Raw genomic sequence first — 22,453 nt, forward strand, 5'->3', positions numbered from 1 at the left:
CCATGAGGGAATATTAAACAGTTGCATCCCGAAAGAGCATAGAATTGAACTGGTTAATTTTTCCTTATATGCAAATGTGAAATAAAAACATTTCGCAAGTTCATGTACCTTTGGCAGGTGGAGCTTCCACCTTTTTAGGAGCCGGTACTGGTACTTTCTCCTCTGGTACAGGTTTCTTGGGTACTTCAGGAACTTTAAAGATATCAAGTAGGATTAGTGTCAAATTCTTCACCCATCGATAAGGACCCAACAATTTTAGGACTTAACTGAAGCATCATATAATTTTACTTTAAGAATGAAAATAATAACAGCCACAAAATAAAGGCAAGGAGAGGCACAAAATTTAAATAGAGAACACTGAGAAAACACAGACTGGTGATAAAGACAACACACAATGCCTGGTAAAGGGGGATCTTGTCCATTTTGGTATTATAAGAATTTACCTTACAGTAAGAACTTTCCACTAAAGACAAAGAGCCAAGCATTTAGCATCAGCATGCTTTGATGGCAAAATTTAGAGATGAATACATGGTAAACTGCTTTTATGACCAGTTGGGAGGCCCTTGTCTTGTTAATATTGTCATGGGGAAAGAAGTTTTATCAAGTTATACTACGTGAATAAATTATTACATTATCCCACTGATGGATTATAAAGAGATGTACCTTTAGCTGGTGGAGGCTTCTCTTTTTTAGGAATGGGCACAGGAACCTTCTCCTCTGGCTTCTTAGGAATCTCAGGCACTTTAAAGATATTGTTTATAGGTAAGTTCTAATTACTAGTAACAACACATCTGTATAAAGCACAATTAACATTTCTAACAACAGAGAGCAACACACACAAAGTTGTGAACTCAGAAGATATTCATATGGAGATTAAGGCTTTTCTATGGTCATGTTATGAATGGTGGTATACCTTTTGCTGGTGGGGCTTCCTTCTTTTTGGGAACAGGAACAGGTTTCTTCTCTTCTGGAACAGGTTTCTTGGGTATCTCAGGCTCTTTAAAGATATTATTAAGAATTTTGGGAATGTTGCATATAAGATATAAAATGTGAAAAGTAACTGCAGAAATCATACTTCAGCATAAGTGTCTGTTTCTAAAATAAGCAGAATTGGTCATCGGTACTAATAAGCCCCAGAGTCTGACCAAATGAGACACCTAGACTCTAGAGATGCTGCTGTGTATCCCTTTGTCAAGAGACATAATCTACCTTTGACTGGTATCACTGGTACCACTTCTTCTTCAGTTATGAGTTCCTCTTCTTCATGAAGATACTCTTCTTCCTCTTCATAATATTCCTCTACTTGGGTGACAACTTCCTCTTCAAAGGCAATCTCTTCTGGTTCTCGTCTTTTGGGTACTTCTGGCACTTTAAAGATATTATCTTTAGGTTTGACATTTACCAATTACTAAGGAAATTAAGACACATAGGAACATAGCCATTTGTAACAGAAGAAAGATCAGGCTTTATCTTTCCCAGAGAAGAGTTTCACACGTAGAACTGAACATGACTTTTACAACAAAGAAGACAACACATTAAAAAGAATATTAGGTACCTCTAACAGGTGCTGTTACTTCTTTTTTAGCAACAAGTACTTTTTCTTCTGTGACAACTTTCTTGGGCTTCAAGGGCACTTGAAATTTAAGTATAAGGAGATTTATTGTCAGAAACAGGCTACCTAGCCAATGCTTGCTTTGTCAGACTTTAAGCAGACAGAATAATTTTACAAGTCTTTCATGTGATAGATATAAAACTGTTCATTTATAAGAAGCTTTATATGTTCCATGGAAATGCTTCTGAACCTCACTGGGATAAAAACGGACAAAAATACTCAAGTAAGTTTGAAGTAGCAGAACCCAGATGTGAAATTATGTTTAGTGTTCAGGTATCTCTGCTTGTAGGAAACATCCTTTACCGAAAAGCTAAATTTGCCTCTGGGTAAGTATACTTTCTGAAAGTGCAGAGAAATTACCTCATACTTAGAAAAAAAAAAAGACTAGGCACTGAGTTAGATTTTTTGTTTTTAAGCCTTTAAAATAAGTTTAGAATGAATAAACAGGTATTAAACCGTGGTCAACACTGTTATATCATTATATCAATTTAGATAAGTTAGGAATGTGTCAAATGGTTACCAATTTTAAATCCAAGTATTCTATTTTAAATATATTGTAGCCACAGCTTTTGTATCATAGGCTAAGGATACATTTCAAAACAACTTTTTGTTTTATAGGTAACATTATCTACTTATCCTATGTTGACAGATTTTTCTATCTAATAAATCCCGATGATAAAAGACATACAAAAACAAAATGAAGCAAAACATAGCTACCTTAATTTTAAAAGAGACATTATAAAAGATCACAATTTTGGAAGGAAATCATTATACCTTTAACAGCTGGCTCAGCCACCTGCTCTTTTTCACGTTTGGTAACTGAAATGTGTATTTTTTCCTCAACAAGTTTCTTTGGTTCTTCAGGCACTTTGAAGACATTAATTATTGAAGAACATTAAAACCAACCACACAAATACCATATAAATAAAAAATACACAAAAACTGTGAAATGTAAGAATCAGGACCACAACACATTCAGTAAAAACAAAAAACAGCAGACAAGGTAGTAAGACACATTTATAGAACATAGGTAACAAAGATGTTTCTCGTAGTTATCACTCTGCAAAGTACCTTTGGGTGGTGGAGGTTTGAGTTTCTTGGGAATGGGCACTGGTACTTTTTCTTCAGGGACAGGTTTCTTCGGCACTTTAAAATATCAATATTAACAGATTTAAAAACCAGATTTCTCAAGAGTAGTAAGAACAAAAAGAAACACAATGTACAACATAATACCGCCCCCCCCCCCCCATACACACACACAATTTGTACGTTGCCACTTCAACACGTGTGTATAGCATGACAGACATGTAGGAAACATGGGTCTCTTAGAACTGATAACATTTTTCTCACTGTACCTTTAGTTGGTGGGGCCTTTGGCTTTTTGGGAACCGGTTCTTCTTGGACAGGCTTTACTGGGAGAGGCTTCTCGGGTTCTTTAAAAGTACACACAGGGTATTTAATGTTAGACTTTGGAACATAAATAAAACATGCTATTTCCTAAATGGACTCAAAGAACTAAAGTAATATATCTTTTATTTACAGTGTAGCCATAGCCTCTAGAGCTGAATGAGAATCACAGGTTCAAGGAGATTAAGGTCTAAAAGCTTATAGTGCCCTTTCCTCCTGGCTTTTAGGTCACTGTAACTTTCTCTTACATATTAACATTTTCATTTCACTTCAGGTAGAAAAAAATCATGGTTAAGACTTCTTTCTAAATAATGTTGGCTTTTAATGCTATCTGTACAACCACATAGAATGTTCTCAAAGTTAAGCTATGAAGTATCAGAGATTGGGTACATGAAATAATAATATTGATTCATTTCAAAATTCCAGTAGGAACTTAATTCTTTGAGTAAAATAAAGAAATTGCAGCTGAAGTTATACTCAACAAATCTGATCTTCATTAGATATAACATAACTGCTTGTGTTAGCCTCCTCTGTCTTTACTTCTGAAGCAGTCTTGTCAAGTTTTTTTTAACATGAAATTTATTGTCAAATTGGTTTCCATACAACACCCAGTGCTTATCCCAACAGGTGCCCTCCTCAATGCCCACCACCCACTTTCCCCTCCCTTCTACCCCCCCCCCCCCAATCAACCCTCAGTTTATTCTCAGTTTTTAAGAGTCTCTTATGGTTTGGCTCCCTCCCTCTCTAACTTTTTTTTCCTTCCCCTCCCCCATGGTCTTAAGTTTCTCAGGATCCACATAAGTGAAAACATATGGTACCTGTCTTTCTCTGTATGACTTATTTCACTTGTCAAGTTTTGATGATGGGAACCCATCTTTTGAGTTTTACATCAAATGGAAAACATTTTTTTTACAAATATTTTTGACTCATGGAAAATATTTTTCAAAAGACTATTGTACTCGATAATAACACATTTTAGAATAAGATATTCAGAAATTTCTGATCATGTATTACAATGATCATGGGCCCTTGCAGATAAACTCTTAACCCTTTTGAGAAAGAAACTTAGGGACATTTGCTATTTTGTGTCTAAGCAAAAATGAGGGGGAAATAGGTTAGTCTCAGAACCAAAGTTGAATAGTAACCTTAAGATTTATGGAGATTTTTTTCTAAAAGTTACCGAAGAACCAAAAACTCCTGAATTTGTCAAATGAAGTAAAGTTCTTTGCAAATGTCTTTGGGCATCCAAACTTCTATCCCATTCTAATGGAATCTGAAAGTATTTAATGTGGTGTCAGGTGTGCAGTTTTGCTCATACCTGTGACATATTCTTCATGCTCTTTATACTCTTCATAATGCTCAAATTCACGTTCCCCATATTCTTCATATTGGTCATATTCTTCTGTTGGCTCATACTCCTCAAATTCTTTATAATCATATTCCTCATATTCTTCATATTCCTCTTCCCGTTCTACCGAAACGGTTTCTTCTTCTTGAGTGTAAGACCATTCTTTCTCTTCAGTTACAGTTACTTCTAGAATAATATTGACAACAGGCAGCATTTTACTTCAAGCCCATTTAGGAGTGATAGTGACGATGCACTTTGATTTCATTCTTATGTGATGGATTCATGCACTGGTTATGGGAGACCCTGACTGTCCTTTCTTCCTCAAGGATTAAAGAATGTACATTTTGCTCTTTATGATTACAAATGTTAGATGTCCTGCCATAAGTCAACATAAGCCAGGAAAGGTGGGAGTCAAATTAGGAAGTAGCAGGCAAAAAGCTGTATAGTTTTTTATTTAGTCAAAGCTCAACATACCTTTCACGGGAGGAGCTTCTCTTTTTGGAACTTCAACGGATACCTTTTCTTCTTTAACAGCTCTTTTTCTGATTTCAGTGACTTTAAAAAGAGTAATTATTAAAAGTGAATTGCAGGATTTTGAATATGTACATGTTAAGAGCTACTGTGTATGAACCATCCACAGACAAAGACAACCATCACCATGCTCGTCATTATTTCTCATTCACATGGCAAGAAAAAATCAATAGACTGGGAAATAAACATGGTCTGTGATACAAAGGAATACTTTTTCCTAACCTGCTTAATGTTTCAAAGATATTGAATGCCTTTAAGAAGGTCAGGGAGTGTTTATAAGAGACTTCAAAAAGACACCCAGCCAGCATAAACAATGACTAGAGAACAAGCATTAGGCAGAAGCTTGAGTCACATAAGTAGTGTCTTCGCCTGAATTCTAAAGTGTTCTCAATAAGCTCCACTGGCACCATGTAGAAAATCCAGGCTTTAAAAAATTTGAAGTTTTGTCAAAGACTGCCACACAACACAATCATTTCGGCAGATGAGTTTAGTATACAGACAATAACATATTAGAAGACGAGTCCATTTTGAGGGAAAGTACACGTTTGGGGGAGCTTCGCACTTTTGCGGAAAAGAAGGAAGAGAGTACTTTCTGGTATCAGAAATGTTGAGTTTTGAAGTGACAGGAAATAGCGTGTGCATATGACTTACTTTATAATAAAGTATTCAGATTATTTTCTCTAAAGATCCCAATTCCTCTAGGTTAACTTCAGTACCTACATGCTTCTTTCGAGTTTTGAAAAAAGTTGGTGTACCTTTTGCTGGTGGTTCCTCCTCTCTTTTAGGTTTGAGTTTTGGAATTTTTTCTTCTGGAACAGCTCTCTTGGGCTCCGCGGGCACTTTAAAGACAGATTTCACTTTAAAGACTTGTTTCCCTCATTCAAACCTCCAAAAGGCAGTCAGAGAATAGTAACTCAAACATAAAAGACTTGACATTTGCATTATTTCAAACATACAAAACAACTAGAGCAACAAGAACAACAAACAACACCCATATAACCAGTGCATTTGGTAAAGAGAATAGATTAAATACAATATTCTGTGTATTGAAAGGTCTCATGTACCTCTTGCTCTTGGAGGCTCTTCTTTTTTAGTCACAGCAACGTGAACTTTTTCTTCCTGAGTAATTTCCACGTGCCTCTCAGTCACTTGAAAGATAATTTTAGGATTTGGGAGTTAAATTACTTACTTAAAGTGGATTTTTTTTTTTGTATTGGCCAGAAAGTACTGTGATTTTAGACTATGACAATTCACAACACACACACCAATAAACGTCACAACAGGTTAATACTCCACCCATAGATAAGGCAATAATACACCATTGCCTCCGACATACACCAGTAACCCCCACACACAAGGTGTGAGCCAAGGTCAGCAGCGAGAGGATGAAAAGACAAGACACGGTTCTTGTTTTTGTGCTGGAGAATTTCATTTACCTTTGGTTGGGGGAGGTTCTTCTTTCTTAACCACTTTTGGAGGAACCCTTTTTTCTGGAACTGGCTTCTTTGGCTCTTCTGGCACTTAAAAGATATCAAGCAACACAATCAAGCACACAACGTGGAAAATCTTAAACACAGGCACACCTTTTCTTGTTAGTGTTACACAAATCTGAAGAACGTACCAATTTAAGATGAAAAAGACAGACATTATGCAAGAAAGAATAAAATAAAGCCAATATACCTTTAGCTGGTGGCACCTTTTCCTTTTTAGGAACTGCAGCAGGGATTTTCTTTTCTGGCACAGTTTTCTTAGGTGCCTCAGGAACTTTAGAAAGATGAGGTTTAAGAACATCAGTTTGCATTACAGATAAAGTGACATGTGGGGCTTCGCTTTTTGTAAAGACCATACGTACACACAAACATTAATGACTGAATCAGCAAAGATGTTGATACACGTGTGAGGACAAAATTCAGGCAGTCCTCAGAGGCTTTATAGCTATTAAAGCAAAGGGTATCATATTCTTTGAGAGAGAACTATACCTTCAGCTGGTGGAGGCTCCTCTACCTTAGCAGGAATTTTCGGTTTCAGCACAATCTTCTTCTCATGTTTCTCACGCACTTGAAAAGATTACAAAATACATGTGTAGAAATGCCCAGATTTCTTTTTTTTTAACTGTTTATTTATTTTTGAAAGAGAGAGAGCACACAAATGGGGAGGTGCAAAGAGAGAGGGAGACAGAGAATCTGAGCAGACTCTGTGCTGTCAGTGCAGAGCCCAATGTGGGGCTCAGTCTCACAAACCATGAGATCATGACCTGAGCTGAAATCAACAGTCAGGTGCTTAAGTGACTGAGCCACCCAGGTGCCCCCAGATTTCTTTTCGATAAAAATATATGGAATCTTTTTACTTAGACGTGATGGCTATCAATACTTGCAATACAAGTGATAAACTAACCACAAGAGGACATAAAGAATGGGACAAGCCAAACACACGTGGGGCTCAAATTAACACAAGAGTCGGTGTACCTTCGGCAGGTTCGGCCTCCACTCTCTTAGAAATAATGTGCATCTTTTCTTCCACGACATATTCCTCAGGCTCTTCCATCACTTTAAAGACATCAGTTTTAAAAAAAGTTGTAGTGCTTTTCAAGTTTAACTTCAGCTGTAATTTATTACTTCAAAGAGCAATTAAAATAATAAAAAGTTTAACACATGCCAGATTCCCGATTGTTCCCATTTAAGATACCCAAAGAAGTGCATTTTAGTCAAAGCATGTGCCTCAATAAAGCATGGGGAAAATAAGTTTCAATAATTTAATTTTCAAGTGTATCATAAAGATAATAATGCTTGTATTCACAGGAAGAACAGGACAAGTACACGACATAAAAAACAATCCTAGTGGCTAAATTAATAAGAACACAAGCATTTGAAGATAGGTTTCAAAAATAACAGAGCACTCTAGGTTTGAAGGCTTCAGGGCAGAAACATACACTTGAGGAATCGTAAATGGGTTTATAAAAAAGCCTGAATTACATATGAAAAACCTACTGAGGACTTGGAAACTGGGTGGTGTATTTTTTTCCATCTTTGTGGGGACAGGTATGGTAGAAGAGACAGGTGTCTTCATATGATTTTTGAACCTATGTGTATAGTATTAATTATAGAATAGAATCTAGTTATAGACACATCTCTTTACACTAAAAGCCAACTTAACAGACTACCCATCTTCTCCCTAAATCTTCCGGGCTTAATGAAAACTTAAGAACATCATAGAACATCTCTCTTTTTAACTAGAATCCATATACAGAAAGAGATTTATAATGTGTACTGTCAAAAGTTGAAATCAGATTCATGCAGTGAGAACTTCCTTTTTTTTTTTTATTTTTTTTAACGTTTATTTATTTTTGAGACTGAGATAGAGCATGAACGGGAGAGGGTCAGAGAGAGGGAGACACAGAATCTGAAACAGGCTCCAGGCTCTGAGCTGTCAGCACAGAGCCTGACGTGGGGCTCGAACTCACGGACCGCGAGATCATGACCTGAGCCGAAGTCAGCTGCTTAACCGACTGAGCCACCCAGGCGCCCCGAGAGCTTTCTTTATACACATGTTATGTTTGGTTTCCCAAACATGTCTAAAAGGGATGGGGCCCTCTTTGATCTATTAGATTCCTGACTTACACCCAACACCGTGGCCTTTCCCAGGAAGCACAACAGAACCGGTGGGCTTCCTCTTGGGACTCATGTCCCGTCTTGCTCTGCTCCAAGCCATTCCATTATGATTGCCCCTGGGAATTTTATATGGACTTTTCTTCCACGTGGAGAAGAAGTGGGGCACATTTACTAGCCAGAAATGCACTCTCAAGGGCATCTACATATAGAATTCTATTTATCTTTTTATTAGAAAAAGGGTCAATTTGTTACAGAACTTACTGATTTTTCTTTAAAGCAGAGCTATGTCGGAACTTTCTTAAGGAAGTTCTTTCAGATATATAGCTTCAGCCAGGGTGCTGCACTTTAACAGTAAACCTAGTGGTATCTTACTCATTGAAAAGGACTGAAATAAAGCTTATTGTTCAATCCTTATGAAGCAATAGAGAACTAGCATTATAGGTATGGGGACATCTGAATAGCTAATTCAATCAAAGATATTACATCATTGTTTTCTCCACACATGAAATATAAGAAAAGCCTATGTGTTCAGTGCTTCACTATCAAACATGGCCTTGACTTCTGGAATATAATAACACAATTTCTTATTCATTTAAAAACTGTGAGTTGTGCTATCAACACTGCTTTATGTTACCCATGTTTTAGACATTAGACTACCAGGTGAAGTTTATGCTAGCTCACCATGCTGAAATCGAGTCCTGTCTACTGAAAGGATACATGTGTATGGCGATACCTGCACCATGAGTAACCTATAAATATGAAGCCTTTTCTCTCCCCCTCACCTGTAGCCAAGTAAGAGAGGATGGACAAGAAACACATTGGATGTTTACTCTAAGTCCTGCTCCTGAATCTTGTGTTTTGATCAACAGATACATCTAATGAGGCCCACAGATGCTCACTGAATTTGTGTCACTTTCATTAATCTGAGAAACAATCTGTGAAAGAAAACAGCCCATCAAGACTCCAGATCATCTCTGGATCAGGGCATTGTTTACCTTCATATTCTGTAACTTCCACTTCCTCCTCCTCCTCCTCTCTTTCCTCTTCTCTATAAACTGAAACGGACACTCTTTCCTCTTCTGCTGAATAACTCCACTCCTCCTCTGCAGGTATTTTAAAAGATAATATTTAATTTAAATTCAGTCTCCTGAAATACTGGTAATAGCCATATGTTCCCTACAGATAGATAATGGTTCTTCTCTCTGCTGAGGGCGTGGCTTCATAGTGCTTCCCTCATTACATGGAAGTGAGAGCTGATTTAAGATAAGAGAACAGTACAGCCCAAGACTGAGAAGAATATTCAGATGATGTCCAAGTGTGGCCACTTTGGACAATTATCACATTTTCAGCACCCCATTCACTGTCTTGGAATGATTTAGGACCAATGCAGACACAAAAGACTCAGTCTCAGAAAGCTATGGCATGTAGACACCGATAAGGACAACTTGTAAGGTAAACAGTCACATCTGGAAAGAAGGACATTGAGGAAACACACACACCCATTTCCCCCCTCACTTCTGATTATATACCTTCATGTCGCATGACTTCCACTCTTTGAGGAACTGCAACAGATAGTTTTTCTTCGGCAGCAAATCTTTTTTCTTCTACCACAGTTTTCTTAGAAACTTCAGCTTTAAAAAAGCATTAAAGTTGAAGTTTAAATTTTAAGAATCTTAATAATTTTCTCTCCCTAGGAGTTTGGGTAATAAATACACAATATACTGTTCTCACTAACACAATGGGAAAACAAGTTACGTAACACATCACAAGGATGTACACATAACAATTCAATCAGAAGAGAGACAGAGGGTCACGCAGAAAGACACGTGATGGAACAAAGGAAGAATTCACAAGCTAAAAGATTTTTGTCAAATCCTACCTTGGGGAGGAGGAGCTTTCTTAGCGACAGGAACTGGCACAGGAACTTTTTCTTCAGGGACGGGTTTCTTACGTAGAGCTGGCACTTTAGAAACATGTACTTTTAGAACCTCAGAGTCATCTCACTGAAGGCCAACCCCAAACACAGATATACACCCACAATGCACTCAATATCACAGAACTAACAAAACTATCATTTGCCTTGTCACATAATATTATGTAAGATGGTTCTTGGAAAGAGAGAGAGGCGATACCTTTTGGTGGTGGAACTTCTTCCTCTTTTTGAGGAACGGGTCTTTTTTCTTCAGGAACTTTCTTCTTTGGTATTTCTGGCACTTAAAGAATAGTATTTGATTTTAAAATTCCCAGAACGGCAAAATAAATGAGCAACACAGAATTGGCATGCCCATGAAAGAAGACATGCAATTAAAGAAGCCTCAAGGAAAGACAAGGTTATTTATGAAGATGGAATTAAGTACCTGCTGGTGGTGGAGATTCTTCTCTTTGAGTCACAACGGTTATTTTTTCTTCTGTGACAACCCTCTTCTGTACTTCAGGAACTTGAAAAGACATGAATTTTTAGAAATGAATTTATATTTTCCCAAGTAGCTAATTTACAGCTACTTTGTAAAAGAGTAGGCAGGTGGACAGGCACTTCCGTTGAATTATTACTTACACCATAAAACACTCATTTTGAATTAAAGTAACTCAACACATAAGGAAACACAAAAGTGTTTTGTACTCAAGACATAAAAATAGGGCTCCTTTACCATGCAAGACACCGTACCTTTAGCTGGTGGAACTTCCTTTTTCTTTGCGACAGGAACAGGAATCTTTTCTTCAGGGACTGGTTTCTTTGGCACCTCTGGGACTTAAAGTTTTTTAAACAGAACATTAGTTCAGACATATACCACTTTTATGAATGGACATAGGCACACACACAAATCTTTAGTAGTTAATTAATGTTATAGTTTCAATGTATTGGCAAAATAACACAGAAAATTAGACTATAATGTTACAAAGGTCATGATGTGATAAATGCCACAAGTAGTGTTACAGAAGCATTCAAGCAATTAAAAGTGAGTTATATACACAAAAAATATGTACATAACTTATTTACATATCGGTATGCTTTTGATAAAACAAACCAGTGACTACACAAACAATATAGTGTGTAGATATAGAATATAGCAAAGTGTCATTATGCTTTGTATGGAGAAATGGAATCCATAATGACAATGGAGTTAATTTATCTAAGACTATCTTAGACTAAGACATATTTAGAATAATTGTATCTATATGTTAGCATTTTTTCCCATTTCTCTTCTGATTTTGTTTGTTTTTGATGCAACTGTAGTGTGTTGAAAAATCAGGAAACACTCATTCTAGAGTAAATTGGCTTCTCCATCTGATATCCATGTGTCAATGGCTTTGGGGAGCTCTGTGTGTGAAATTTTGTGGGTATGTGCATATATGCTTTTCTCTAAGAGGCTTCATTGTTTTCAAAAGGCTCTCTGACCCAAAAAGGTTAACAACAGTTTAGTTTATCTAAGTGTCGATGGTGTGGAATTTTTAACCAGCAGATGTATTTTATTTTAACAGGATGCATTACCAGCAATAATTGTTTCCATTTCAAACAGGATAGCAGTTTTTGTGAACTCCTGCACTTCTATACTTGCATTTGCAACATCTCGATGTAATTATACAGATACACATTTCTGTCTGTATATATTATCTATATATGGGTGTTTATGCATATCTATATATGTTACTATGTGTATTTATTTCAATGGTGAGACATGTCTCTGTGTCTCCTTCAGGAGTGATCAAGTGGCTTTGGTATTAGTATTGGTTTTAGTAATATGATCTTTTAATATATTTTATCTTCATATACTCATTATTTTCTAATGATTAGACAATCAGAAATCATTTTACAAATCATTCGATTAAAAAAAGAAGACCCAGAATTCTGAAACAGTCAAGAGTTTGAGAAAGAGGAGAAACAGAATTGATTCAGGAAGAAACTGGACAATGGAAGTCAGGCAAAATGGGAACATGATGATTTCAGTAAGCCTAAATTGGATGCTAATGAATTCTTGCTGAATCTCTCTGTAACAGACCAGATGTGTGCAGTCTATAGTTTCACTGCATCCATAAAGTCGTGTCTTATACCACCACCCGCCCCCACAAAACAAACCAAATTCAAAAGCAAAGTAAAGGATTAGCACATCGAATCCAAACATACCTAGACCAAAAGGCCTCTGACTAGATAATAGATAATCATAACATTTATGGCAAATACTGACATTCAATTAAAGTCGGGAAACACGGTGAAAGTACATGTCGAAAATCAATGTTTCCCACTATTCTAGACTCACCACTATGGACTTTTCAGAAGAGTGACAGTTACTAGCAGCATTGTACAATCTTTGTCTAGTTAATATTCAGTTCTGCCAAACACTGTCAGAAGGTTGCTACTCTTTGTCTCTCATTATAACTCATGGAAGTGTTTTGTATTAAGAAAAACATCCCATATATAAGAGGTGAAAGAGTTTTTCTTCCAAACACGCCTGCTGAATACGAGTTTCACAAAATTTCTTCTTTCTCTGAGACAGGAAAGATATTAAAAATTTAAGACAGCAGTTTGACATAGTTACTTCTTTTAAGAACACTTTGGTAATGTCTTTGGGATGTTCAGTGTCATAAATAATGCATGCCAAGAGTACAGCCCTGGAAGGTGGTAAACAAATGAAAAACACGAGGGGCATCTACAAGACACAAAATACTAAGATAGCATAGCATGCGGTTGAAGACCACATAAAACAAAAGACTGGCATTTGGGGCAAAGGGTTGCCCCGTGATCAGTTCTGGTGTACCTTTTGGGGGAGCAGCAGGTTCCTTTTTGGGTACAGGAACGGGCTTTTTCTCCTCTGGCACAGGTTTCTTGGGAACTTCAGGAACTTTAAAGATACCATTGTTGAAACAATGTTGAGAATTCGAGTCTCCTTCTGAGACATTTAAGATTATACTAAAGCATAAATCCTCAGTAAGAGTGTAAGAATTTAGGAAGTAATTAAACATGCTCTACTTGTGGTAGAAATGTATGCTAAATAAATCAGTACCATAGAGACACTACATACATTCCATGAAACAAAGACCCAGTTAGTATGGTCTAAATGTTACTGATACTTGCATAATACATTACCACAATTAATGAAATAAACATACACAGAACTAAATACATTACAAATGGTTGACAGATGCTGTTTCGTTAATACACAGATCCCATAGAGAAAGATACAAAAAAAAAAAAAAAAAGACAGACATGGAGAAATTTTTTCCCCAAAATATTATTCTACCTTTGGCTGGTGGGGGCTCCACCTTTTTAGGAACGGGAACAGCAACCACTTCTTCTGGGACTGGTTTCTTAGGTGGCTCAGGGACTTTAAAAAAGAGTGCCATTTTTGAGAAATCTTGTGTTTTTACAACAAGGTATATGTGGTTGCAAGGTAGTGTTAAAATAAAGTGTAGACATTTCTCTTTTATGACAAACAAATGCAAGAAACTTCTACGTGAGAAACGAGTGTGAAGGGAACTGAAAATGTGGCTGTTAGTCACCTTCGACTGGACTGCAGGAGCCTCCACTTTCCTAGAAAGTGCCCCAGATGCCAGTTTTAGAAACTTTACATGTACAAAGTGACTGCATTATAATGATTGCATTAGATTACCTTAAATAGTTTTTGTATCCTAAATATGTAACGATTTGGGGAGGGGGTGTGGGGGAAGGGGAGCCCTAATTTGTAGCAGCTGCCATTTTCCAATTTCTGTGATGGTGTAAACACTCCCTCCCTGGCTACCGAGCATGGTGACATTGTCATGGAGTTGGGAAGAGATGTGCAGTTGCCCACCGCAATTCAGTACTTCGACTACGTAGGCACAATAGATGGAAACAACCTCAGAAACAGAGATAATAATAATAAAGTGCAGTCAAAGTGGAAGCAGAGAGTTTTAACTATGATCATGGTTTTTAATATAATTTGTTTAATTGTAAGTTCATATAGTTTAACTTTTAGTCATGGAGGTATTGCACACTGGGTCGCAGCATCCCTGAAACTTAACCATCAGCTCTGGGGGAGTTGGCCTGAGCTGGCTCCAGGACATCAAATCTCTATTTCCAAAAGGCTGGTCGCTAGATTGTAAGGTCTCTGAAGCAGAGAACAGAGTTTCCATTTATGTTCATTCCTCTCTCCTGTGTGCTCCTCATGGTCTCCCATCCCCCTGTAATGTCCATTGTACACAGTGGCCATAGGTCTGCTGACCGTGTGACCAAATCCATTATGCAATATTAACATATCCAGATGCTTGGATCTGCTATGGAAATTTTAAAAGATTTTAAACTTAGAAGGAATCACTAATACCTTTAGGTGGAGGCTCAGTCTTTTTGGAAACAGCAACATGAATTTTCTCTTCAGTAACAGTTTTCCTTTGTACCTCAGGGACTTTAAAAAAATGTACATTTTAATTACTGGTGTGCCATATTGTGGGTGGTAATTATAATTTACAAAGAATATTGAAATACGAATTAAAACAGAGACAATGTGCAATAAGAAGATGACAGAGAGCTACAAGGAGACAGAGATGCCTATAGAATCACAAGTTAGGTAAGAAGAAGAGGGATAAAAATTCATCTGACGCCCTTCCATCTGAGCCCCCAAATTCAAATGTGCCTTATACCTGTGACTGACACTTCCTCCTCTGTGTGAGAAGCAAAGAACATCTCTTCTTCTGAAATAACCATCTTCTTTGTATGCACAGCTGGGACTTCAAAGAGAGCATTTCACATTTAGTATTTGTTTTTCTAAGACAAGATACCAGATCAAATACATAGATTACATACTCTGTGTAAGTCTTTAGATACAGAATGAATGGGTTAATATGAGAGCTTGAGAATAAAGTCAGTATTGACAAGAAAACAAATCATGTTTTGATATATAAGGACAAACAACCCATGCAGCCTTTACCAAACATTATTAAGTGGGAATCAAATAGACACAACTTCTTCACACAAAATGTGGTGCTTTTCCAAATCCATTACGGTTTCTTCACATGAACAAGAGGATGGGGAATATTATATGCAATGGGATGCATTGCATAGTAAAGTTAGAAGACTATTCATTAAACAAAGCCTTCCTTAGATTAAAAAAAATTATGTAATTTTAAAGCAAAATTAGAAACAAAGGGAATGTTATTATTTCCTTAAATTATGCGTTATGTGCAACTCGACATAAAATATATACTGTATAAACATGTCTTCATGTTGGTAGTTTCAGGTTTGTGAATTGTTTAGTAATATATGTACACATATCCATAGACATAAATAAAAATGTTTAAAACTTGTAGCTGGAAAGACAAAGATGTATACCTTTCACTTCAATTACTTCTTCCTGCACTGGAGTCCGAGAAGGTTTTTGTGGAACAATCTTCTTTGAAACTTCGGGTACTTAAAAAATATGTACAGATATATTTGTATTGTGAAGAATACTGCTTTGCACAAAATTTAAAAATACTTTAGATGATTATATAAATAACTAACACGGGAACATACATCAGTAAACAGACGACGTGTGTACATGGTACTAGAAATGTTTTAAATCATAATACCTTTGGTAACTTGAACTTTCTCCTCCTCCATTCTTCGAGAAGTCTTTTCAATTTTTTCAACTACTGGCTTCTTTATAACTGCAAGCATTTTAAAGAAATTGCAGTACTTTTAGAATTTCTATTAAAATTCTCTCTTTCTCCCTATGTATCCATATATGTATGTATATATGTTTACATGCATATATAATATGTATATAATTTTAAAGAAAGAAACAAGTTTGGTACTCTGAACTTTAAGTACAAGGTTCTGTACTTCAAATATTTTGGTTATTTTTAAAAATATTTATCATAATAATCTTTTTATGATCTTTTTAAATTTTGCATTAAATAAATTAGATATTCTTAGGAAAAAAATTCGTTGATACAATAAAGCTTAGAGAAGAAGTTGTGCCTATTGGATTGAACTGGTGGTTTATACATCTTTGCCAAACAAGCCATGATAATGATGTTGATGCTCTGATCTACTTAAATAATTCCAATTACATACCTTTTGGAGGCGGTGCTTTCTTTTCAGGCACTTTTGCTGGAACTTTTCTCTCACGGGATTCTTTAACAAAAACAGGAATAAGAAGGGATGCTTAAATAGGTGAGTTCTAGTAGTTTGTATCAATTGCAAAGGAAATCAGAATATATAATCATGGAAAGTATTGTGTTTGGGATCGATATTGGAAACACGATCCCTTGCAGCTGGATTTCGAAGCAGGATCAAGCAGAGATGCAGCAAGGTAGTGGGAGTAAACCCTGAATTTCTGCATTAGAAAATAGCACTCGTAATTCGGTAATAGGACTGAATGTTTCCACTTATAATGTCAAAGCCTGAAAATAATTACAGAAACTTAAAGATTAAGTTTCTAAAAATTTCTAACCTTAAGACCTAAATGATCACTTCATTGATTTCATATCCATTACAGATCAGGGTAACAACATTGAAAATACGAGGAACTGAGAAGAAAGAGAACAAAAGGCGCCCAGTTGATACATACCTTCGGAAACCTCCTTTTGCACTTGAATTACTTCTTTCTCTTGGTAAGTTTCTTCCCACTCTTCTTCCCCTTCGTCATAACCTTCTTCCCTTTCATAGTATTCCTGGCCTTCCTCGAAATCTTCTTCCCATTCCTCATGAACCTCCCTTTTAGCTTCTACCTTGGTCTCCTCATAATCTTCATCTGGTTCTTCATAATAAGGTTCTTCAAATGGCTCCGTGTATGGTTCCACTTCTAGTTCGTCGTAAGGTTCTTCCAAAGATTCAATGAAAACTCTCTTCTCCTCATAGACGGCACGCTTTTTCTCATACACAGCTTCTTTTTCTTTCTGAACCTCTTTCTTTCTGGTTATGGTTTTTATCTTCACTTCTTCCGCCTTGGAGGATACATCGATGATTTCAGGAGCTAAAATGAATGAATGAATGAATGAATGATACATCAAATGACAATATTAGCATATTAATTATATCCATTACCCATAATTATATCCATATCCAATTACTTCATAAACCAAAGCCTGTTGTCAAACAGTATCAGTGTTTGGATCTCAGCGTTATGTCGATAATTTGTCATATTTTCTGTGTGTTGAATCCATTTAAATTTTTGTTGACTATGGAACACAATAAAGAGTATCAAGGTGCACTCTACTCTTAATTTGAGGATTTTTCCAGTGTGAACAAAACAGCATTCAGTAAATATCAAATGGACACACCCTCCATTGTTCTAAAGGACCTCCAGTTTGCGAAGCCCCTGGTTTCCCACAAGGATATTTTAACATTTGATCATTTAATGGAATTTATATTTAATGTTAACCTCTATTTAAGTTTCTAATTATTCTTTCAGAAACATTTCTAATTTTAAAGCTACATTTCTGATAGTTGAATATGACTCTCTTATCAGTTTTGTAAAGATGATACTTAAAATTATGTAACCAAGTCAAATAGTTGTTTTTATAACAACAGCTTAAAAAAAATGAAGGCTAACATTGTTTACGTGATCCCTAGTACTTGTGTTAACTACAAGTAAAACAATAAGGATGCTGCCTCCCTTTCCACCCCTCACCACTGCTGTTTCCACTGAGGCTGCCTGCATCAACATCGCCTCTGATTCCCTTTCTGGGATTGGAGCAATAGGAAACCGTCATTTCTAGTACTAATTTGAATATGGCAGAGGAGATGCCACAACTTTACGATCAACTAGAAGCCTCATATTTAAAAAAAGAATCCAGAGCAGAGATGCAAATCTCAGGAGTAAATAAAAATATTTAACAATATCGTTTCATTTACCTTTTGCCGGAATTAAGGCAGTAGGAGGCAGGGGCTTCTTGGCAACCTCTGGGATTTAAAAGAATAGAAAATACGTTTATCTTTAGATTATGCATTATTTAATGTTTACTAATCCTCTGTGCTTTGTTAGTCATTTGTACTATCTGTGACTACTAGACTAAATGCCTTTATAATTTCCAAATTTAGCCCACCGGAATTGCTAGGCAATGCCATATTAACAAAAATGGGGAAAGGCTGAGCTCTGATTCTAGTTTAGGTCGATTTAAAACAATTTCAATGAACATGAAACATGAAGAGATTATTCAATAAGTCTAATGCCAGAAAATAAGGCGTGTTTCATTTTTTCAGTGGTTAACTATGAAGTTGAGAAAATATCCACACTTTTTGAGCTTCCTCTTATACCATAATGTTTCACAAATGATCACTCAGGGAAACATCTCTGGGAATGGTGCCTTGTGCTCCTGGACTCTCCTTCCTTCAGGAGGACTTCCTTACTCTAATCTTGGTTAAATAGGTAAAACTATTTGCTTCAATTTAGTTATCTAGTCTCCCTCCTAAAACACTTCCAGGATTTAGTACAAATGGAAGTAATTGAATTGATCCTCCTTCAAAAAGTGTTTTATTTTTCTTCAGGGACTGGCAGCAAGATGAGCCAGGAAGGGTTGTGAGTTGGGCTGGAACAGCCACTGAAATTAGCATCAGTCCTTGGCCTTCTATTGGTACAACTGAATCCAGAGCAGCCATGGGACTGGAGGTGCCATCCAGAGATAACAAGAGCTCTGGTGCTACCGCTGTGTGCCATGGACAGACACAGGCACAGGTGGACAGGGAAGAAAAAAAGGAGAAAGTAGAAAGTTGACGAAAAGAAAGTGAGGACTGAGTTTAAGAAGAGGGCGTGAGTGAGGGAAGGCAGAGGTTCCATTTTGTGAATTCAAACTCTTACCTTCCTCAGCCTCCACTATTTGGCATTTAAAATTGTTAACCAGGAGAAAAGCAGTAACATTCAATTTTGATTAACTAATTATAATACCTGTAGGTGCCTCTTCTTTGGGCTTTGCAACAACTTTTTTGGCATCTTTCTTCACAGCTTTTTTGGTCACTAAAAAAAAGAATGTCAGAGGTAAACAAGTAAAATGTTTCCAGGCTTTGATGGTAATGAGATCTTGCAACATTATTGCAAGATACCTTGTTTCAGAAAGGTCTTGTGCTAGAATGCAGAAAATGTTTTTTGGATGGAGATAGAATATGTAGGGTGATTTTATGCCTGTCTACAGTTCAAGTTTTCAAAACACTGAGCCCATGAACCTGTGATACCATAAATAGAAAAGGTCCACATTTTCACTTTGTTTCACTTAGATAAGAGCACTTTAAATTTGTCAGAAAGAACAAGCGAATTAGTAAAATTAAAAGTCCCATCTATGATACCGTAGAAGTATTCTTTGTTGTTGCTGACATTATACTTTGATCATGGCCCTTACTCATAACTTGATTACAGCTTTTGATATTCATGAATAGCACAGTTTTTAACTTTTAAAATAAGGTCTCATATTTTAGTGGGTAGTCAAACTTAGCCATGTTGACAGTATCATTCCAAGACTCATTCATTAAGATATGATTATTATTCCTGACAACACATGTAAATGGAAATTTATGATTTTTAATTCTTGTTCTTCTTTGCTCTCAGAAGTAGATGAAATATACTTAACTATTCATATAAGTTATAAAAATGCTTTTGTTATTGAGATGTATTCATCACATAACTGGAAGTTTTTCATTTTTTGTTTGTCTACTATAGCTTCCCTGAGGCTGGCTGAAAACTAGCTCAACCTCTTGGCACCAATGGTAGCAGATATTAGGGGACTAGCATGCCAAACCCTGGAAAATGCTACACAAAAATCTGACTATGGAAATATCTGGTTTTGACATGCAGAATTTTTTCCTGATGCGAGAATTCTGACAGCAATTCTCAACTTTCAGAACTCTAGAAAGTCCCAGGAAGTCTGCTGACTGATTTACTTGAATAGCTTGGGGGACAAATAGCATAATTTGTCTATTGAAGTATTTGTAAAGGGAAATTCCCTGACATACTCAAGAGCTCTTTATCGGTTAACTCATTCCTTAGCTAAGGAAAAAAGAAATCAAATATATCAAAGATGTTCTAAGTCATATTTTTGTAACAAAACAGCAAATTTTAAAAAGGCATTAACATTGTAATTGAGAAAAAAATACAAACTATAATTTGCAACATGACCATAAACTAGTATGGGTTATCCCCAGGAACTTCACTAGAAATTAATTCCATTATATATATATATATATATATATATATATATATATATATATATATACACACACACACACACACACACATACATACACATGTATACACGTGTATATATACATATACATATATATACATACACGTGTATATATACATATACATATATACATGTGTATATATGTATACATACATATACTATATAAAATATATTGTACATATATATATACACATATATAATAAGAAACATGAAATCAATTTGCCATTAATGTTTAAGTGATTCCATTAAGATAAAATATTTTAATATCAAGCATTGCATTTGGTTTCATGGTTATTTTCATAGTTTTAATCATATGTCTGTCTTACACATATTTAAAGTATTGAAAGCAAGTAATTTACATTTTGAAAGGCAATTCAACCTGTTGACCACTAGAGGGCCAACATGTTGCATTTGACAACATTTTCCAGGTCTGCAATAATTAATCATATACTTTGACATTTAGGTAGATAACATAAAATACCTTCAATGCGTTTTGCTGGTGGTTTCTTTTCTTCAGGTGTTGGTAGCAACAGAGGAATAGGAGGAACAGCCATAGGAGGGATTTCTGAAGAAAAGAAATGCCATCATCATGGTTTGGTTTTTTATTTGGTGTGAAGTATAATGAAAAGTCTGATTCATTACTTTCAGTACTCAAAGGTGTTATACTACAAATTAATCAACCAGAGAAAATAAAAATAGCATATATTTATAATTGTTACTACTCTTCTGTTTTGATTTTTAAATATACAGTGAAGAATATGATGTGTTCTGGCTTTCTGCTGTGGTTTGGCATCGCTAATTTCCTAATGGTAGAAAATTGTTGCTGCAAGCCCAGGTGTCGTGGTGTTGGGTCTTACCTTCTGGAGGGACTGCTCTGATAGGCATGGTTGGGATTGGAACCCTGGAGTCAGGAATATCTGAAAAGGAACATTTAATGATCAGCATCGAGGGATTGAAACAACACATATTTATTAGATAACTAAGATGTGTTTGTCAGGCATTTCCAACAGCAGAATCTAATCTACAGACACCTGTATATAGGATCTAATATAGAGAGATATTAGAATTCTTTTGTAAGTAACCACATAGGCAGGTTGATTCCCTGTGAAAACTGGTTTTGTTCTATGGCCACACAGTTTTGGCATGATCCTAGATACCAGCTAAATGAGACCTTATTATCTCTAATTTCCCAAGCTCACAAAGCCTAACATTTATCTTATTTCCTGAAAATAATTTTACTGAATAATATTGGACTAAAAAAATAAACAATATTTTTAGACTTTTCAGTTTGGCTTCTATCATTTACAAAATTATGTTGAATATATGGTGAACAAGGGTTGATTTCTTTTCTTTTCTTTCTTTCTTTCTTTTTTTTTTTTAACTTACCAGGAGGCTTCATCTCAAGTTTGATTTCTGCAAAGAAAAAAAAAATGACATTTTTGTATTTAGAATCATCTGGGCAGCCTTCTTTGTTTCAAAGATTGCAGTGTGACTTTCATGTGGTGTTTTCTGACCTTTAGTTGTTAGGTACAGTTCTGCTGTGCTTCTGGCTTCACCTCTTGGTTCCAGTCGAGCAATTACCGAATAGACACCTAAGGAGAAGAATCATCAAACTTTGTTTTCTTGTGTTTGTAAATTACCCTTCTTTATTTAAATACAGGATTTAATTTGAATTTATTTATGTATATTTATATATAATTCTCTTTCCTTAAATAGTATTCTATATAAAATTACAGAGTGTAAGTGTGAATTTGGGTACAAGTATATAAAACGGACAAGATTTAAATGATATATTCACGAGGACCCTGTGAACTGAATTAC

At 35.9% G+C, this 22,453-nt stretch overlaps 1 protein-coding gene across 1 annotated transcript in view; it reads right to left on the bottom strand.

The window, feature by feature from the left end:
* The window catches only part of TTN (titin), a 277,455-nt gene that overhangs the window by 148,267 nt on the left and 106,735 nt on the right, over window positions 1–22,453 (bottom strand). The window contains 36 exon segments of the mRNA XM_042949268.1: window positions 109–192; window positions 664–741; window positions 914–997; window positions 1,210–1,368; window positions 1,556–1,633; window positions 2,387–2,479; window positions 2,684–2,758; window positions 2,968–3,045; window positions 4,338–4,553; window positions 4,842–4,922; window positions 5,654–5,737; window positions 5,963–6,046; window positions 6,335–6,418; window positions 6,579–6,662; window positions 6,878–6,955; window positions 7,364–7,444; window positions 9,502–9,607; window positions 10,022–10,137; window positions 10,386–10,469; window positions 10,639–10,719; window positions 10,864–10,944; window positions 11,172–11,255; window positions 13,261–13,344; window positions 13,744–13,827; window positions 14,803–14,883; window positions 15,119–15,205; window positions 15,807–15,884; window positions 16,046–16,123; window positions 16,533–16,592; window positions 17,029–17,433; window positions 18,315–18,362; window positions 19,345–19,413; window positions 21,114–21,197; window positions 21,490–21,549; window positions 22,019–22,045; window positions 22,147–22,224. Coding sequence (XP_042805202.1) covers window positions 109–192; window positions 664–741; window positions 914–997; window positions 1,210–1,368; window positions 1,556–1,633; window positions 2,387–2,479; window positions 2,684–2,758; window positions 2,968–3,045; window positions 4,338–4,553; window positions 4,842–4,922; window positions 5,654–5,737; window positions 5,963–6,046; window positions 6,335–6,418; window positions 6,579–6,662; window positions 6,878–6,955; window positions 7,364–7,444; window positions 9,502–9,607; window positions 10,022–10,137; window positions 10,386–10,469; window positions 10,639–10,719; window positions 10,864–10,944; window positions 11,172–11,255; window positions 13,261–13,344; window positions 13,744–13,827; window positions 14,803–14,883; window positions 15,119–15,205; window positions 15,807–15,884; window positions 16,046–16,123; window positions 16,533–16,592; window positions 17,029–17,433; window positions 18,315–18,362; window positions 19,345–19,413; window positions 21,114–21,197; window positions 21,490–21,549; window positions 22,019–22,045; window positions 22,147–22,224 — 3,396 coding nt within the window.

Source organism: Panthera leo, chromosome C1 (assembly GCF_018350215.1).
Source record: "Panthera leo isolate Ple1 chromosome C1, P.leo_Ple1_pat1.1, whole genome shotgun sequence".
NCBI classification, from domain to species: Eukaryota; Metazoa; Chordata; class Mammalia; order Carnivora; family Felidae; genus Panthera; species Panthera leo.